General features: G+C 48.6%; 6 protein-coding genes across 6 annotated transcripts; 2 read left to right on the top strand and 4 right to left on the bottom strand.

The window, feature by feature from the left end:
• Positions 1-102: 102 nt before the first annotated feature.
• Positions 103-2,340, bottom strand: LACBIDRAFT_332264 (uncharacterized protein; the record flags this gene model as incomplete). The annotated part of the gene is made up of 13 exons (XM_001886647.1): positions 103-167; positions 222-315; positions 375-471; positions 651-802; positions 860-994; positions 1,047-1,094; positions 1,147-1,425; positions 1,481-1,527; positions 1,598-1,783; positions 1,884-1,907; positions 1,960-2,120; positions 2,172-2,196; positions 2,244-2,340. The coding sequence occupies 13 exons, from the start codon at positions 2,338-2,340 to the stop codon at positions 103-105; spliced, it is 1,410 nt and encodes a 469-aa protein (XP_001886682.1).
• Positions 2,341-2,983: 643 nt separating this feature from the next.
• Positions 2,984-5,214, bottom strand: lcc1 (laccase, multicopper oxidase, benzenediol:oxygen oxidorectuctase; the record flags this gene model as incomplete). The annotated part of the gene is made up of 14 exons (XM_001886646.1): positions 2,984-3,012; positions 3,065-3,123; positions 3,178-3,201; positions 3,253-3,401; positions 3,459-3,479; positions 3,542-4,069; positions 4,127-4,322; positions 4,371-4,398; positions 4,449-4,465; positions 4,522-4,591; positions 4,650-4,797; positions 4,859-4,966; positions 5,020-5,035; positions 5,096-5,214. The coding sequence occupies 14 exons, from the start codon at positions 5,212-5,214 to the stop codon at positions 2,984-2,986; spliced, it is 1,512 nt and encodes a 503-aa protein (XP_001886681.1).
• Positions 5,215-6,125: 911 nt separating this feature from the next.
• Positions 6,126-6,893, top strand: LACBIDRAFT_332262 (uncharacterized protein; the record flags this gene model as incomplete). The annotated part of the gene is made up of 4 exons (XM_001886738.1): positions 6,126-6,128; positions 6,263-6,374; positions 6,471-6,481; positions 6,708-6,893. 4 exons carry the CDS (start codon positions 6,126-6,128, stop codon positions 6,891-6,893), a joined length of 312 nt encoding a protein of 103 aa, XP_001886773.1.
• A 1,746-nt stretch (positions 6,894-8,639) lies between these two features.
• LACBIDRAFT_308344 (uncharacterized protein) lies at positions 8,640-9,156 on the bottom strand (the record flags this gene model as incomplete). The annotated part of the gene is made up of 4 exons (XM_001886645.1): positions 8,640-8,681; positions 8,738-8,851; positions 8,914-9,013; positions 9,137-9,156. 4 exons carry the CDS (start codon positions 9,154-9,156, stop codon positions 8,640-8,642), a joined length of 276 nt encoding a protein of 91 aa, XP_001886680.1.
• A 1,071-nt stretch (positions 9,157-10,227) lies between these two features.
• Positions 10,228-10,915, top strand: LACBIDRAFT_332261 (uncharacterized protein; the record flags this gene model as incomplete). The annotated part of the gene is made up of 3 exons (XM_001886737.1): positions 10,228-10,317; positions 10,578-10,712; positions 10,784-10,915. 3 exons carry the CDS (start codon positions 10,228-10,230, stop codon positions 10,913-10,915), a joined length of 357 nt encoding a protein of 118 aa, XP_001886772.1.
• An 880-nt stretch (positions 10,916-11,795) lies between these two features.
• Positions 11,796-12,271, bottom strand: LACBIDRAFT_163607 (40S ribosomal protein S10; the record flags this gene model as incomplete). Its single annotated transcript, XM_001886644.1, has 3 exons — positions 11,796-11,928; positions 11,981-12,163; positions 12,216-12,271. Coding segments are annotated over 3 exons (372 nt in total), but the record flags the coding sequence as incomplete, so codon positions are not given.
• Between the last annotated feature and the right edge of the window lie 1,338 nt (positions 12,272-13,609).

Genomic DNA, 13,609 nt, shown 5'->3' with positions numbered 1-13,609 from the left:
AGCTCTTCCTTCTTTACTTCAACAGCGGCGTCCAGCGTGATATTCTGCAGGACACCTTGCGCCTGTAACTCCTGAATGGGACCTTGAGTATCAATACGCCCGTCAAGCATTCTGACGAGGTAGTTGGCGCCGGGAAGGACTAGTTCGACGTGGTGCGTGACGAGGACCTAGTATGGTGGGGGAATGAACAATAGAGGGTGAGTTTTAATGGACAGACTTACAACTGTCCGGTTTGCAAGCAGAGGTCCTCTTTGACGTGATGCCGGGCACTGTCGTCCAAACTCCACTTGAGAACGTGAGCGTCAAAGGCGATGGCTGACAAGGGTTTCAATTAAGTCGATGTGCGTAGAAATCGGGGAAAAAAGGAAACGCACTTGTCCAAATAAGACCTGCATGGCAACTGCATGGTCAACCTTGATAGTCAAGCTCCGCGTCATAGCGATCAAGTCCTTGACATCATTAAGGCAGACACTACAAACGCCTTCTCCTTAACCCAAAGAGATACGTGTCCCGGCTCCACATCCAGCGGGACCTTGTAAGGGTCAAGAACTACAAAGGTATCAGCTGCTGCAGGAAAGCAGATTCAGGCCAAAGGTCACAGTAAAGAATGGGTACAGCGAGTCCCAATCAGAGTTATAGCCATCCATCACAGCAGGGATAGGCGCGACATCCATTCGCGATGAACAGAGATAGGCGCGACGTCCGTCGCTCCAGAGTCATTCACGATGTCTTGCACGAGAAGCTCGAAACCCAGTGCGCCATCCGCCGCTGCAAGGTGCAGGTGTCCCTCCTGCGAGGTGATCTAACCACCAAAACCACCATTATAAGCATTAAGTTCTATTCCAAAACAAAAACATACATTCTCCAAATGCAAAACAAACAACCTCTTCTGGTGCATCTCGTCGAACTGTGTCCTCATGGCGATCATACCAATCAGCGCAAACGTCGTCATGCTCAGTAACAATACCCACGCAACAGCGCCCGGCGCCCGAATCTATGTGCAAGGGGCCTTACCAAGGGGGGGACTGTGCGCCGAGACCGCTGACGAGTGAGGCGATATTGTCCGTTGGGACTTGAGCGCCAACGCGACCCATCTATCACAAGCATGGTGAATAAGAGGTGTAAAGATAAAAGAGACACACCTACCAAAGGGACAAAAACCTCGATCGTAGGAATCGTGAGCAAAGAACCTGTGAGCAAGGGCCAAATTCCAAGGAAATACGTGGCCAGGGAAATAATATTGGTATTCCTGGAGAAGAAGGGGTTGATGAGAATGCGACGAAAAGCGGGAGAGCACAGAGGAAAAACCCAGTGGCCGCGGAGCCGACTTGGAGAAGCTGCACTAGGACCGCAAGGCCCGATTGCATGAGGAGTAAGGAAGTGAACACCGTTTTTTCGTGGACAGGTATTGTGAGAGGAGTACACCTACGTTCTCTCGTAGGTCTTGATTAAAGACGGTGAGGATGACTGAAGAACTCACCCAACAAAGACGCTGGTCCGTACAGGGCCAAAGGAGCAAAGGGGTTGCTAAACCAGCTCAACCCCTTCTTCAACATGAAGGTCATCACCAAAGCAACGAGGTTTGGGACCGACCAACCAGCCCAGCGACGACTGCGATCATCCCCCTCCTCTGTTCTTGGAAGAACCCTCTTCAACGCAGGCGCGGGATCGACAAAAGTCACTCGCACGAGAATGAGTGAAGCGGCGGAAAGGAAGGTGTAGAGGATCTTGGCGGTAGTGAAGGTGTTCATAAAGAACAGGCCTCCAATGTGCGCAAAGTACACTATGATTAACGTGGGTCTTGTAGAGACGTTTGCCCGTCATATCAAATCTTTGCAGAAGGGGTTAAGCAAAAGAAGATTGAGATGCATTGTTGTACACACCTGTGGCTCGCACTTCCTTCCTGCCTACACACCTCACATTTCAGCTTCCTTCCACTTTCCGCTACTAGTTTCTCACAGTTCTTCTTGACCTCTTCCGCTTGCGCAACCATGTATTTGTCCGCCAGGGCATGTTCCGAGGTGCCTACAGTCCGATAACCAATGCCTTCTGATAGATGCTTCACAACGCCGAGGATTTGCGCTTCTGAGATATGAGGAAGGCCCGTTACAGGATTCGATCTACAACCGTCAGCTTGGGACCAGAAAGAACGTGCTCAAAAGTATACTTACAGCCCAGTCAAAGCTGCAGGCAGATCTAGTTGCGTATAAGTTGACAGTTCCTATCAAGAAGTTTGCACTTACAGCGATGTCGCCTGTAAGCCAACCACGGCGGACCAATGAGAACAGGCGACAATACAAGCAGTGAGGGCAGTGGGCCCCATCGAGAACGAGAAGACATGGCGACAAAGTAGAGAAAACCCGACAGTCGAGACAGAACCCTTTTAGAGGAGGTGGAAGCGGTGCTACCAAGGTTAGCTCTTTGAGTATGAGTCAGATCCGCTCTTGGAATATGTCCTTAGTTAAATTCCAAAGTGAAATTTGTGTGTAAAGGTTCCAAGGATGTCGTCTAAAGCATTGCAGGAATGGATTAAGAATCAAGTCGAAAATGTGCAAGTCACGTAAGGTACGGTAAAGCTCACAAGGCCAAACAAGGTACTGCACATCATAGAAATAATAATGATAACCAATAAAATGCTAAATCTCGAGACAACAAAATCGCGCTTTACTCGCTTTATATATAAATGAGGCCACGGGTATGATGTATGTAGGTATGTCAGGAGTACCTCCTACTGTTGTCCGAGTTTTACTATTCCTACATACTTCAAAAACATTAGTAGGTTGTCCTTTCTCTACCAATTCTCTACTGCGACGCGTCTGATACATCATAAGTAAATACAAAACGAGGAAAAAGAGTTGGTAGATACACCGTAAGTAGAAAATATAACCAGGTTGTCCTTCAAGTCCGATACAAGTCTTAAGGACAGTTTTCAAGGACGGTGGTTGTATAATTATGTGAAGGATTCAGTGGGAAGAGCGTCGTACTAGGTGGGGCACAGTTTATCCCATGCGGCTGTGTAAAAATATAATCAAAAACTAGAGGTCTAGACACGAAAGGAACATACTAGGATGGGTGCTAGTAGCGATCGACGGAACGTCTTGAGCGAACACGACCGCCAATCCGCTAGAAAGTATTATCGGTGAAAGCCATTAACAAGGAAGTCATCGAAAGACATACAGGTTGAGATGCCAGTCGATGTGGCTGAATAAAATTTGAGAGCTCGTGATCCATAGAAGAATAAAGCGCTCTCACCAATGCAAAATCCATGGGCCCGGATTGTCCGTAGTAAAACGAATGGTGACGTTGTCTCCAGCTCCTCCTATACTGACCACATCCCGACGGACAGGGTTTACATAATTGTAAGTTGAATTTCCCACACTACACACAACGTCAAAGGCAGTCTATTTTTGTTGAAGTTGCGCTTATTAGTAGGCATTCCCAAGAAAACACAAACGTACTCCGTGTAAATGAATGGGATGCTGGGAAATCGTTGATTGAATATTATTTTCATTTTAAGAAAGATGACAAAGTGAGCACATACGGGACTTCTGGCCGCGCCTCCAGGCAGTGAAAGTTCAACAACCTTATTGCGAGAAAGGGTATATACACCTCCAGTAGGCAACAAATCCTGTGCGGTCTCGGCGCCACTTAGGATCTGTAAAAGAACAGGTACCGTAGGTGGTTGAAAAGTCGCCCCGTTTACAGTGAATAGAAATTCCGTGAAGTTAAGCGCGATATTCAGATTGATATTGACATCAGCACCTCCAGCAACTCGCTTTCCTGGAGCGCCTGGGTTCGACAACGGGTGGAGGTTGGTTTCAAGCATGGGAATGACGCTGGTAGTTTGATTTGTTGTAGGATCCGAGTTAGGAGCACCGGAATAGCGGAGAATGGCCGAGTTGACTCCCCCGGAGAAGCCTTGCGTCCCGAGATTAGGTAGTGCACGTACCCAGTAGTTAGCAACTGGCCGATTAGCCGTCAAAATGAAAGAATATCTCTGTCCAGCGAAGATCTGAATGGAGTCCACAGTTGTCGGTTGAACATTGATGCTGTCGACTTTGATGATGCTCTGTATGTCTTATTATTAACGGAGCAGTTCAGAAGAAAGAAATGCGAAACATGCCACGTTATGTCCGTCAATGGAGAAAGTAAAATTGGGGTCGCAAGAAATCGAGACTAAGCGGAAGCGGTAGCGCGCGCCGTGCTGAACGCTGATGGTCGAAAAGGAAGAAGTAGGTCCGCCAGAATAACGACCCTTCCCGTTGATCAATGTCGAGTCTGCTGTAGGGACGAGGCCGGCGGATGGAGCGGGGGTATGGTACCTTTAATTTTAATTTTAGAAATGGCGACTCGGCACGGAAAATTCTTACCAGTCCGCGAGTGTAATGACAGTTGATTCTGGTTCAGAATAATTAGTAAGTATCTCCCGAAATTGACAGCGCCATTACCATTATCAAAATCATACCTATAGGCGAAAGCTAGTAGATGCGAGAAACAGCCAATTTCGGACAAAATACGAACAAATGCCTGTATGGGTCATAAGGATCGTAAACCACCAAAGCGCCTCTCAAGCCGTCGCAATATTGCGTGGCTGAAACGAGAATGTGAGGATGAGTTGGGGCAGAACATCAGGTCGACGGTCAACGTATAATGGTGGGAATGGTACCAAAAGGTTCCGGCCTGATCAGGAACAGAGAACTGGTATAAAAATGAGTTACCAGGGGCGATGGGGCACTGCGTCACTCCAACTGGACCGTCTGCCCAGCTGGAGCCATGCTGGAACATGTCGTGCCAATGCTATAGATTCAGAAAACATCGGTTTAGTAAAATGAGAGGGCTGAAGATAAATCAAGCTTACCATGCTAGTGCTTCTCAACATTGTCGTGTCGGTCAGGTGATCGGCTACATTCAAGAAGAATGTGAGGATTGACGTTAATTCGAGGTTCACCGGGGAAGAAAATGTCCAACCTTGGTGCCAACAATAAGAGGTTAGGGGAATGTCCCAACCGTCGACGAGGCACCGGCAAGAACGGCGCTGGGAAGTAGCAAAAAATGGAATGTTATAAACATTTACGAAAGGTACTGGAGGACGTACGAGCGATTGAAGCCATCTGGTTGTATGTAATTGTTAACGATATGGACGTTCGCTTTCGGTCCTATCGACGCACTAACTGTCTGTAAAAGAGTGACCGTGAAGAGAGCGGATACAAGCATTTTTTCTTGCGAGGGAAAATGCAAAATTTACAAACTCTCATCGGCCTTTATAATGCTCGATAGTTGGACCACGTTGATCCCCAAAGGCCCTTATTAATCAACATATCAAGAGGCGATTCCGCCAACGTTAGCCGTTTTGAACAGACAGCAGGTAATATTTTTGCTGTGGTGCCCAAGCCTAAAGCGAATGAGCCTTTTTTGCTCGTTGTCGGAGCGCTCAAGGGAATCAGGGTGGTTATTGCCTCAAAATCCAGTGGCCTCAGGCGTGATTACGGGCAATCCTCCACCTCCTTCGTAGGCGTTATCCGGATTCTTTTAGTACTGAAGAGACATTTGGTTGTTGTTGACTGAATAACGGGAGTTCGGCTTTTCCAGGGTGTGCCAGAAACACAAGATCGCGGGGAAGGAATATTATGAGTGGGTTAATCCAGAAATTTCTTTTCCCGTGAACGTGCGATAACGTCCTGACAATTATTTTGAGATTCGACAAATTTTTCGAGCTTTTGAGGTCGGCCCAATATGTTCTAGACAAAGGTTGCTTCGAAAAGTCGAATATCCGGGTGCAGACTCGAGACGTCGATGGCGTCGTATATCCCCTGAGATGATTTCCTATTTCCTTTGAGCTTTGCGCTGACTCGGAAGAATAGCCCAAGAAGGAGAAAACGTTGCTTAGGGCAGTTCGAGATCCGACAGTTGCGCCTGAAGTGAATGAGCCTTTTTTGCTCGTTGTCGGGGCACTTAAGGAGTCGGGATGGCCATTGCCTCATAGTCCAGTGGCCTCAGGCGTCATTACGGACAACCCTCCACCTCCTTCGTAGGCGTTATCCGGAGCCTTTCAATACCCGAAGAGACAGTTGATTGTTGTTAACCAAATAACGGTAGTTCGGCTTTTCCAGCGTGAGCCAAAAAACATGGTGCGTGCTAGGACGCCACGGTCCACCTGAGAAGTGCGCTAACGCGAGGAAGTTATTCAGGCTCGGCTGAACAAGGAGGTAAAGCACAAATTTAAACTACCATTTTACCCAGGCGACATCAATTTTTTTCGAAGGGGCAGCTCCTAGCAGCCCCCGTGATTGATGGCGGTATCTTTCTGCGCTTGACAAGGCAAAATGGCCTCTGGGATAAGATGGCCGAGGATCGCGCAACCTATATGTTTCTCCGTAAGTTGTATAACAAATCACACAGGCGGACGCTACCAGCAAACCCCAGAAACATGCATCTCAAATCAATTCTTATCGCTTTCGCCCACTTTCTAGCCACTGCCGCGGTAGGTCCTCCGAGCCCTGGGTATGGAAGAGACTTAATCACCGAGGAACCGCCGTCAATAGATCGAACCGCGTCAAGCTAAACCAACCGTCCTTACTGCACAAAAGATCTATCACGCAATCATCGACCAACCTCCTTACTTGGTTGAGAGGACCTCCACCATCACTTGGAAGTAGGCTGTTCATTGGTTTCGAGGTTCTTCTTTATCACTGACTTTGAGTTCGTAGGCAAAGCGTGAGCATTTCCGAGCCAGCTACATCGTCGACCCCAACTTCTACGCTCTCAAGCACGAGCATTTCCGATACAGCTACATCGTCGACCCCGACTTATACGCTCTCAAGCACTGCGTCGACCTAAAAAGATGGACAATCGAACAAAAGAGATTGATCAGAAGCAGAATTACTTTCCGTTGAGGTCATCGCCCAGGTTGTGTACAATGAGACCCTTCAGCACTGGCAGTGGAGATTTTAACGGCTGTAATTCAACTGATGTGTTGCCAATAAAAATATTTCAATCACCTGAAGCATGCCTAGTAAATCACACTCCCTGGTATAGCCGTCCCAGACCGAATTTTCAGTCGGAAGGGAACCCCGCTGCACGCTGAGTGACCGTTGCGGATGCGCATGCAGTAACGAAAGTACATCCTATCTCTTTCGGTTTTGACCGAGTTGTCGACTTGGATGTAAACTTTCAAGGGCTCAGACAAAATTGTGGTACGGTGATGGTGGTTGAAACTTGACAGAGTTCAGCACAGCCACTTGATTCCTACCATCATCGGATCGATTGATCTTTCATAGCCGACAGAATTACATAAACGAACTCGTACCCCTTCTTCTTTTTCTACTTTTGCTGATACCATGCAAACTCGCAACTGGTTATTTCCCCGCGTTGCATCTTTAGCTTGGAATTTATCAGCGGCGCCGTCACTTCTCTTCACAGACACCAAAATTATTATATAGACCCATCTTTCGTGGAAAACGTCTACGGCAAGTTGACGGCAAGACCTTTTGAGTCTCGAGAAGAAGGCTCGGCTGAATAACCTGGTACGCTCAATTTTCCATCGGAGAATCTGCTCCTTCAATCTCAATCCCTTCGTTGCAGTAGCCGTCTTTCTCGCGACGCTTTAAACCCCCCTAGCTCCAGACTTATATTTTGGCTTGCTCCTTCGCAAGGTACCCATCATTATGAGTTTATCAACAGCCTATGCGTAGCTCGCACGTCCACCATCTACGTCCACCGACTACGTTTACCCTCTTCCAAGGCTCGCAAGGCGGATCGCAGGCGGATCACTACAAGGGTTTCGGGGTAAATGCCATCCCCGGTCCAAAGACGACAATGACGTGGCATTGATGAACCTACGGAGTTGCCATGCTACGTTCATGGATGGATGGAGGCTTTTGAACCAATTAATCCGACATCCTCAGCGACTATCTGGCTGCTTAATCATGCATATTGTTCGCCGACTATGCAGGCTCATATTCCAAGGACGCGAAGATGACGTGTACATGGTTTAGTGGGGCAGGGCGATGGGGGAGAACATTCGGTCGATGAAGGTCCGTGAAGGGGATAGCTAGGGGCAGACGGGAAAAGGTGAAGGTGAAGGCTTGGGGCGGGGTGAGCACTCTTGAGGAATGCTCGGAGTGGGTTCGGAGACGATCGGGACGTGAATGTTTCTTTTTCAAAGGTCTCCCTCCTTTTGCTTGTGGTTTCCTACTCCAAAGGACGAATGTTGCGTTCGATATGGCGCATTCATCAAGGGTAACAATAACACACCCCAAACAATTTCTGGGTATCAGAAGAAAACCGCGCTTTCTTGATTTCCATGAAGAGCTGCTGCCGGCTCGCGTGTGAGTACCCGAGGGTTATTTGCCAACGTAGTCTTTGAGTTGTTGGACTTTATGTTCGATTAAGGCGAAGGGGCGTTCGAGAGTGTTGTCAGTAAAACGGGCCAACTAAAAGGGAAGTCAGAACAAGTCTATGCACGCAGAACAACCTCGACGTACCTAAGACGTATGTCTCTGTAGCCCAATCTCGTACCGAGAACTCTGGATTTTCCTCAATCTGCCGATGACGCTTGTCCAGCATGCTCAGCTTTAACTTCAAACCCAAGCAAGGAAGAGTGCATACTCTATAGGCGGGTCCAAAAAGATGACCCGGTTCTATATTCTGATCTCGTGAACCATCATATGTCCTTCCATGAACTACCCCCAGCAATCATCAGTCCTTACTCGCAACAAAAGGAGAATGAGAAACGTACGTTTTCCTCCTTCATCCGCTTATCCCCCCTCCTCTTACTCGCAACATCCCTAACAGGTAGAAGATCTTGCCCGTCCAGCTCGGTAACCCAATCTTCGAGGTTCAGGCGGTCAATCTGTGCGTGATCCGTCAGCCTTGTGGTGATAGTGGGGGGGAAGGGGATACGTAAGTACGTACGGCATCCTGTACCTTACCTTGTAACTCTGAGAACGCTTCAGAGGTATATGAGCACGTCGAGAGGCCTTTCACTGCGCGCAAGATGCTACCGCAATTGGGCCTTTATTCAAGTCAGCGAGACATCATCGTCACGGGAAGGGAGAACCCACCAACTCAACAGCCCGTCGAATAACAGGATGAACAACCAAAATTCATCTCTGGACTCAACTCAAGCGTTGCAAACGTTTTCTTCGTCATCGGCATCCCCGTCTTGGCGCAGCTCCACTTCCACCTCCCCTCCTGCGTTTTTCCTTGCCCTTGCCTTCGTCCCTATAAATGGGTCGAAATGGTTCAACTCCGCAGCTTATCACGGCGTGTAAAGATTCATACGGCGTCTCGTTTCCACCCAAGGGATTGACCAGATGGAGCTGCGTAGGAGAGCGGTATGAGTGGTTGAGGTGCGTTGTTCATTTTATGAGTGCAAGTGTCGTGATGTGTGTTAGGTGGTATGTCAGATGTCGGGTGAGGTGGTACGTGTGTGATGGTCATCTGCGTCGTTTCCCCGTGAAGATCATCTACGTGAGTATGAATTGAACAACCCAACATTGTGCTGAGCACAGAGATGCCAAAGCTCAGACAATTCGCAGCGACATGCGAGGCGTATTCAGCTGCTGCGGCCTATTGACCCCGACTCTTCCTCGTGATGTCATATACGAACCACGCACTAGGTGGTTGAAAGCCAGAACGGAGGAAGTGCCTTGGTGTTTGTTAAAAATCGACCTTTTGTGGTGAAAAAAAAACACGGGAGAGGGCGAGAGAGATGGGAGAGCATCAGGGGGGCGGACACTCCTTGAATGGGTGGATGAAGGAGCTCGGGCGCTTGGGCGACATGGGATGAGGGACAGAGGCGGAATGAGACTGGGCAAGAGTGGGGGGTCCCGGTCAGAGGCGGAGCGCAGGATTGCAACAATTATCGGGAGACAGTTGCCGGGAGGAATGTAGGATGCGGGTGTGTGTTCCAGATAGAGATTGTAATCATATGCTCCTTTGAGCGCGGAGGCTAATCGGAGACTGGGAGGGCAGATGAACAAGTGGTTGACGTGCAGGGAGAAGAGGATAACGATGTCGTTTGGAATGGTGAATGATAGACCAAAGGCAGCTATCTCTAAGAGCGGGTACTCTCCTAATCAGCCTGCAAGAGTGGTTAAGCGCGAAGAAAAACCCTGCTGTCGAGCTGTATAAACTTCAACATTGGAGCAGTTCCACAGAAAAGGCCACGTTAGAGAGGTGCCGAGTGAAACTCAGGAAAGGATCGAACGCGAATGCACGCTCGAGATGGTGGATTGTGATGATGACGATGATATGCCTAACAAGGCCAAACACCTCTTCCTCCAGCTTAGGAGTGTCGAGCCTCGACCCTCCAACGTACGATGATGTCCCTCGGCCAGCAGAGCGGCCAACCCACCACACTTTCAGCATCCTTGCGCACCTTCTCTGTCACTTTCAGTTGGCGCTGAGCGTTGAACGTTGGGCGCTGAGCTCTCAAGCTTCAAATTTAGCCAATCATTTGAGGTACGCGAGGATGGCAGGGGTTTTGAGCCTAATTGGAGTTGAGAACATGAGGAGTTCTTCAAAGTTCAAACGTTCAACCAACATGAGTCATGAATGCATGACGCTCGAATCAGGTACCTATCTTATCACTAGCCTTGCACAATGCACAACCGCCACACGGCGCCTTCATTGGTCGAAACCACTCAGAGGACAAATCTCTGAACCCCAAGAGGGTCGTCGCTCTCCTGCCTGGTGTCCAGCGGGCCGTAGTACGTTGTCTCATCATATTTCTGCCGATACATTCATGAATCTATATATAAAAAATAGTGGGATATTCAAGCCTTGGGCGACGATAAGTATATCCTCAATGCCAGAAACGCGTCCGGCAGCAGCCATTGACGGGCTCATCTTCGCCCTTCTCCTTGATGAACCCGCCCCAACGAAATGGTTCCTCAAGCTCAACCTCCTCTAAATCTTACAAGCATGTGGTTTTCATTTAGTCTGTTAATTTTTAAATGATTCGCCTCATATTTCGTGCAGCATCCTTGACTCCGAGGACCTTTGAAGGGGTGGATTTTCCCCCCCATTGGCGGTTGAGGCACGGACCAGGTGCGGTTTACAGAGGCCTCTTTCCTCTTTTTTGAAATATCAACGCATTGTACTTTTCAGATCAAGTTCGGAGAGGTTTCGGGAGGGTTAAGTCCTTTTGAGCTTTGGAATATCACCCGTATTTGATGGATGGATGGCATTGGTTTTCGTCAAGTCCTCGTTAATGATAGTAGATTCGTAAAGACGGACAATCGTGACTTACATATTGTGAATGCAATGGATGTTTCGTAGTGCAGACCACATAGCGGAGCATCCTGAGACAGACTCCGACAACGAGCAACAAACAGCAGGTCGTGGAAGGAATAGCGTAGCATGCATCAATATCAAAGAGGTAGAGGCCTGGGCCTCACTTGAAGGGCGACGAATACTGCCCTTCTTGCAACTACGCATGTGAATAGGTAGCATGTACAACCTCCAGAGTTTTTGCTCCGGTGGGAGGCCACAATCGGCGGCTGGATGTGTCTTCCGTCATGGCTGCTTGACATCACAACCAAGGCTTGCGTTGCTCAAGATTAAACGTTGAGGTTGAACGAGGAAAACGGCGGAGAGTCATGGAGTCACCCCGAAGCTGAAAATCTCCCAGCGTACATAGAGATAGAGATTGTAAAAAAGCTGATATAAAGATGGGAGGCATACGATCAAAGATGCATGGCCATGCTACAAGTTTTTCGTCATAATAGGACTCATCACCATGCCCTTTAATCCCTGGGTCCGCCTTTTCCAACACCAGCGAATTGGCACCACCGATAGTCATCGCGGTCGCCACGGGGAGCACGGTAGGCACCCTCTCCTCCTCCAGGGAGAACAGTGGCGGGGCGTGGGGGACGTGCAGCCTTTTTGTGCATAGCCGGCACAATTTCGGCGGGAAGGTGGAGCCTGGAGCTATTGTCGTTGGAAGGGCACAAGTCATTGCAAAAAGAAAACGCACCATTCACGGAGATACTCCATACCCTCAGAGGTGAGAACGTAGTAGTAGTACTGCCACGAGAATTGGGTCTTGACGTAACCCCGGGAGGTCAAATTCTGTAGAGCCTTGATGACCTGGAGATTGGGAACATCGAGCTCTTCGTGCTTCGGCATGTTGAAGTCTTTTTCGCAACTGGGACACCCTCTATATTCACAAGGGGGTTTTAGAAGGCGGAAAGGCATCGAAGGGTCAAGACGCACCCTTGAAGAGGTTCTCGTAGATGACGTGCCTATTCTGTTTCGAAATGATCATGCTGGGCATGCGGGATTATTGAGGCGGAAGCTGAAACCATATCATCCAATTCAACGCCATTCCCAACAAGAATGTTGAAGAACGTACTGCGAAGCTTGCATCGCACTTGTTTCCGGCTGTGAAAAGGATGGTCAGATATCATCATCCAAACGGAAAATGGCCAATCCAGCCTACCGCACCCCGCAAAACGGCGTAATATGAGCGTTCAAATGTTCATGGGTTCTAAGGGGCAATTGGCGAAGAATTAGCTACTTACGTGGCGGATGTTGAGGATGGCCTTGGACGACGACGATGGTTTGTGTAAGTTTGCAATTGTTTGGCGGCAACAACCTCAACCTGCCAATCAACGCGAGTTGCTTTCGACCAATGAGCCAGGAGCTTGAGCACGTCGACCTGGTTCTGTAAACGTTGGAATGAGTGACTTCAACGCAGGCGCCTTTTGGGGGTTTGCTTGTGCTGACATTCAACTTTCTCCTCGAATGGACTGTGGACACACCACTTGCACACCACCTTTGAACCGAACATTGGTGTGTCATAATAATTTGTGCTCTGGGATCCATTCAAGCGCATCGGGGCCCAAAATGTCCGAGTTCAGGTTCGCTTCGATAATCGACATAAAGAGGTTTGTGTTGTTCGGGACTGATATTTCTCTCTGTTGAAACCTCTCAAAGGCTTAGAGAGTGGCATTATGATTTTCTGCCGCGTCCTATACAAAAACACCGCCAGAAAGACTTGATGGCATTGAAAAAAACAGAGTGAGGGCGCGCGCCCACGTTCTACTAGTAGTCAGAAATGGGGTAGAGGCGATGAGTTTCTCTCACAATCGCTTCGGGATATAGTGGCTGTGTGCGACGGAATGAGATCTCAGGTGATACGCTTACATTATTACATTTCTGGATGAATTTATCGCCACGTAACATTCATGCACTAAGTTCAACAGGTATGGGGTGAGCATCGGCCAAAAAGAATCTCGTCTTGGAACAAACCCAATATAGTATCTCTTGCGCATCAATACCCCATCAATTTGAAAGATTTCACCTAGCTTCGCGGAGTGCCAGGTCGAATCAACAGTCCCCATAACTAAAATACGTAGATCAGAAGTGAAACAGATATCACGCTGGATGGCCACGCACCAGAATCTCGCCCTCAGTTTCTTTGAGAAACCTGCCGGTTGCGGTTGGGAGGCGCGTTCCGGCATCTGTGGTTTATATACCATTGCTATAGGCCCATCTGCGAAGATATATCAGCGAAAAGGCTGATCATGCTGTCGGAGTTCAGTTCATTTTCTTCGCTGCCATACAGCGTTGCCTCCTGAAGTCAGATTCGCTTGGCCTGACT

Source organism: Laccaria bicolor, genomic scaffold, assembly GCF_000143565.1.
Source record: "Laccaria bicolor S238N-H82 LACBIscaffold_39 genomic scaffold, whole genome shotgun sequence".
NCBI lineage: Eukaryota > Fungi > Basidiomycota > Agaricomycetes > Agaricales > Hydnangiaceae > Laccaria > Laccaria bicolor.
Note: the sequence above shows the minus strand (reverse complement) of the source record. Positions and strands in the feature narration are given on the sequence as shown.